The sequence below is a fragment of the Arachis ipaensis genome, chromosome B04 (assembly GCF_000816755.2).
Source record: "Arachis ipaensis cultivar K30076 chromosome B04, Araip1.1, whole genome shotgun sequence".
In the NCBI taxonomy this organism is placed as follows: Eukaryota; Viridiplantae; Streptophyta; class Magnoliopsida; order Fabales; family Fabaceae; genus Arachis; species Arachis ipaensis.
In genome coordinates this window covers 132,557,748-132,560,959 of record NC_029788.2, presented here as the reverse complement: position 1 = coordinate 132,560,959, position 3,212 = coordinate 132,557,748, and the positions used below count along the sequence as shown (strand labels likewise).

Below are 3,212 nucleotides of genomic sequence, written 5' to 3'. Positions count from 1 at the left end.
TTTTATAGAAACTTAAATTTTATTTTATACTAATTTACCAAAAATATTTAATCAAAATAAATTAATAAAAAATAGTTAAAATTTATTTTATTTGATATTTATTAATTATTATAATAAATATCAAATAAAACAAATTGTGATTTTTATTTATTTCTCTAATATTATCGATTAATTCACATTGTATCAAGAGATAAATTTTTGAAATTTTAAACTTAAGCCCGAATAAACTTTATTTATGTGCATCAACCCCTAATAAGCATCACATATATCACAACTAGGCACTAAATTTTACTCCAATGGATAATCTTACAGAAATTTAAAATTAAAAAATCAATCTTATGTTTTTTTTACAGTATCTCTTAATTCTGTAAATAAAAAAATAATCTATTGTGATTTGAATTCTATTTAAGAATTTGTCATCAGTTAATAGATTATTGCAAACACAAAACGTAATTCAAACCTCTAACAACATTTACTTAAATAAATTAATGAATTAATTACTAAATATTTCATCAATCTTAAAATTATACTACAACAAATGCGGAAAATAGCGTCTGAAAATTGGCGGCCATTTGCCGAAACTGCTGCAAATTGACGAAATAGCGACAATTCTAATCGCGGTTTTGCTTCTGCTATGTAAATTGATCAAGATAACAACGATTTAAATGTTCCAACCGCTGCAAATTAATTTATTATATTTATTAAAGACGCGCACTTTTTTAAGAAGTGACAGTTCCTTCTCTTCTTTGATTCTGATATATTTTACCCTTCTATTACAAATAAATAAAAAGTTATATTTGCTATGTGTTGTTTTATCATAGGACAGCCATGACAACATAATAATAATCCAACTCTAAGCAATCTCCTTTAGAAACGCTCTTTGTTATTCAAATAAGAACAAGATCCTCGCAACTATGTTATATATATATATATATATATATATATATCCATATTCAATACTTACCTTCAATTTTTGCAATCATCAAAAATTACAAAAATGAAAATTTGGATAGTGGTAATAAAGTTTATAAGTGTAGTTCCATTGCTTTTAATGGCACAAAACTATCCAGAAGACTATCTTAAAGTTCACAACGATGCACGTGCAAGTGTTGGAGTCCATCCATTGGAGTGGAACAACAAAATGGAAGATCTTGCTCGTGCATTCGTGAATGATCGCGCTGAAAGCTGTAAACTAAACCCAACTGGTTGGAGTAAGGTATATGGCCGAATTTCTATACAAAATTCGCGACCTATTACTGGAGCAGATGCTGTGGCTCGTTGGTTGAAAACGAAAAATAAATATAATTACAAATCCAACTCTTGTACTGATAAGAAGAATTATACTTGCGTTCCTTATGTTCAAATTGTTTGGGGTGGAACTATTGCGCTAGGTTGCGCCAGAGTCAGATGTTATGATATTAAAAAAGGTATTCTTATTAGTTGTTATTATTATCCTCGACACAATTTTCCAGCTCAACGTCCTTATATATTACCAAACATTTCTGTTACTAAATAATGCTAAGAAGACAAAAAAAAAAAAGAGTAATGCTAGGGAATAAAAAAAGTATTAGCCAAAAATCAGCTAAATACTTCTGGTTGAATCCAAAATTTTTACGAGTTAATATATATGGATGTTTCTTCTGCTAAATATCAGAATGTTTCTTTTCATAAACGCTGTGTCATTAGGAGAAGGAATGGCGGCGGTTCCAGTGATCAGAGAGTGCGTTCGGAAGATGCCGAACGTGAACGTGTTGATGACAATCACTACTATGTCTGCGTTGTAAGATAAACTCTAATTCGAATTGCGTTATTTGCATGCTTTGTTAGTTGTTTATGCGTGCAAAATTTCGAGAGGCGGAGAGGGCCGGTGAGAGAGAGGCGGTGAAAGAGAGAGATTTGTGTGTGTGATTGTTGGAGGTGGGTAGGTTAATGTGAGAGAGAAGAGGAATGTTTTTATAGATTTTAATTAGGTTTACTTAATCAATTTTAAATTTTTTAAATTTTGAATTTAAAAAATTTTAAATTAATTATTAATATAAATTAATGTGGTTTTGTTTAGTTTTTTGCTAGTAACCTCTTGGTTCTATATACTTTTCCAAAAAAAAAAAACAGTTAAAATTTATTTATTATTGTAACAATTAATGAATAATAAATAAAATAAATTCTTACTGTTTTTTATTAATTTGTTTTGATTACCATATATTTTCGTTACTTAAATTACCAAATTAATTAAACTCAGTACCTCCCTTGGTCTTGCATAATAGATTTGCTAAAAGCTGATTTGCCTTAAGTGTACGTGTTATATATGTCATCATCTTTAAATTTCATGTAATAATTTTTTCAGAAATTCTTCGCATACAAGCGATTAAGGCTTGTAAGCCTTACAAGTCCAATTAAAACTAACGCTCAAAACGCGCTTTGAATCGTTCTTCTTCCTCTTCCTCTTCCTCTTCCTCTTCTTCTTCTTCTTTTCTTTCGTTTCTTGCCTTCTCTTTCTCATTTTTCTTCTTCTTGCTGCACGTTCTTCTTCCTTGTGTTCCTCTTCTTCTTCTTCTTTTTCTTTATTTACGTGCTTTTCTCTCTGTTTTCTTTCTTCATTATTCTTGATTTCCATTGTTTTTTGACATTAAGCTCTGAAATCGTTTTTGAAGAAGAAGAAGCAGCAGAAGATGAGGAGGAGAAAGTGAAAGAGTTCTGAATTATGCACATAAGGTGTACTTCAACGAATTTTGGGTGTATTTCTTAAATCATTGGGTGTAATTTTGTAATCCTTTTGGTGTATTTCTGTAATCCTTTGGGTGTATTTCTATAATCGTTTGGGTGAATTCCTATAACCGTTTGGGTGTATTTTTGTAATCCTTTGGGTGTATTTCTGTAATCGTTTGGGTGTATTGCTGTAATCGTTTTGGTGTATTTCTGAAGTTCCATTATCTTTAAATTTGGCAAAAAAATCGTTTTCATGGAGGAAGAAGAAGAAGAGTTGTTCATAATGCATGGTGAGTAGTGCGCTTTGGAAACAGGAAGTAGTTGAATAACGTGCATTTATTTACTCTTCAATGTGAAAGTGTAATGCGTGTGTTTTATTGGACTTGTGTTAACTTGTAAGACTTGTAAACCAAAAAGACTTGTATGTATAGCGGGTCTCTAATTTTTTTTTCTTCTATTTAAAAAGTATGCTATTAGTATTAATTATCAATTAAAGTACTCATATT

General features: G+C 30.0%; 1 protein-coding gene across 1 annotated transcript; it reads left to right on the top strand.

Moving 5' to 3' along the window:
- On the top strand, positions 956-2,880 carry LOC110271394 (pathogenesis-related protein 1-like). The gene is made up of 2 exons (XM_021122263.1): positions 956-1,427; positions 2,652-2,880. The coding sequence occupies exons 1-2, from the start codon at positions 998-1,000 to the stop codon at positions 2,696-2,698; spliced, it is 477 nt and encodes a 158-aa protein (XP_020977922.1). The 5' UTR covers positions 956-997; the 3' UTR covers positions 2,699-2,880.

Coding starts and splice junctions, on each gene's coding strand:
- LOC110271394 (XM_021122263.1), top strand. CDS start 998: ATGAAAATTTGGATAGTGGTAATAAAGTTTATAAGTGTAGTTCCATTG. Junction 1,428..2,651: donor ATGTTATGATATTAAAAAAG/GTATTCTTATTA, acceptor TCGTTTTTGAAG/AAGAAGAAGCAGCAGAAGAT.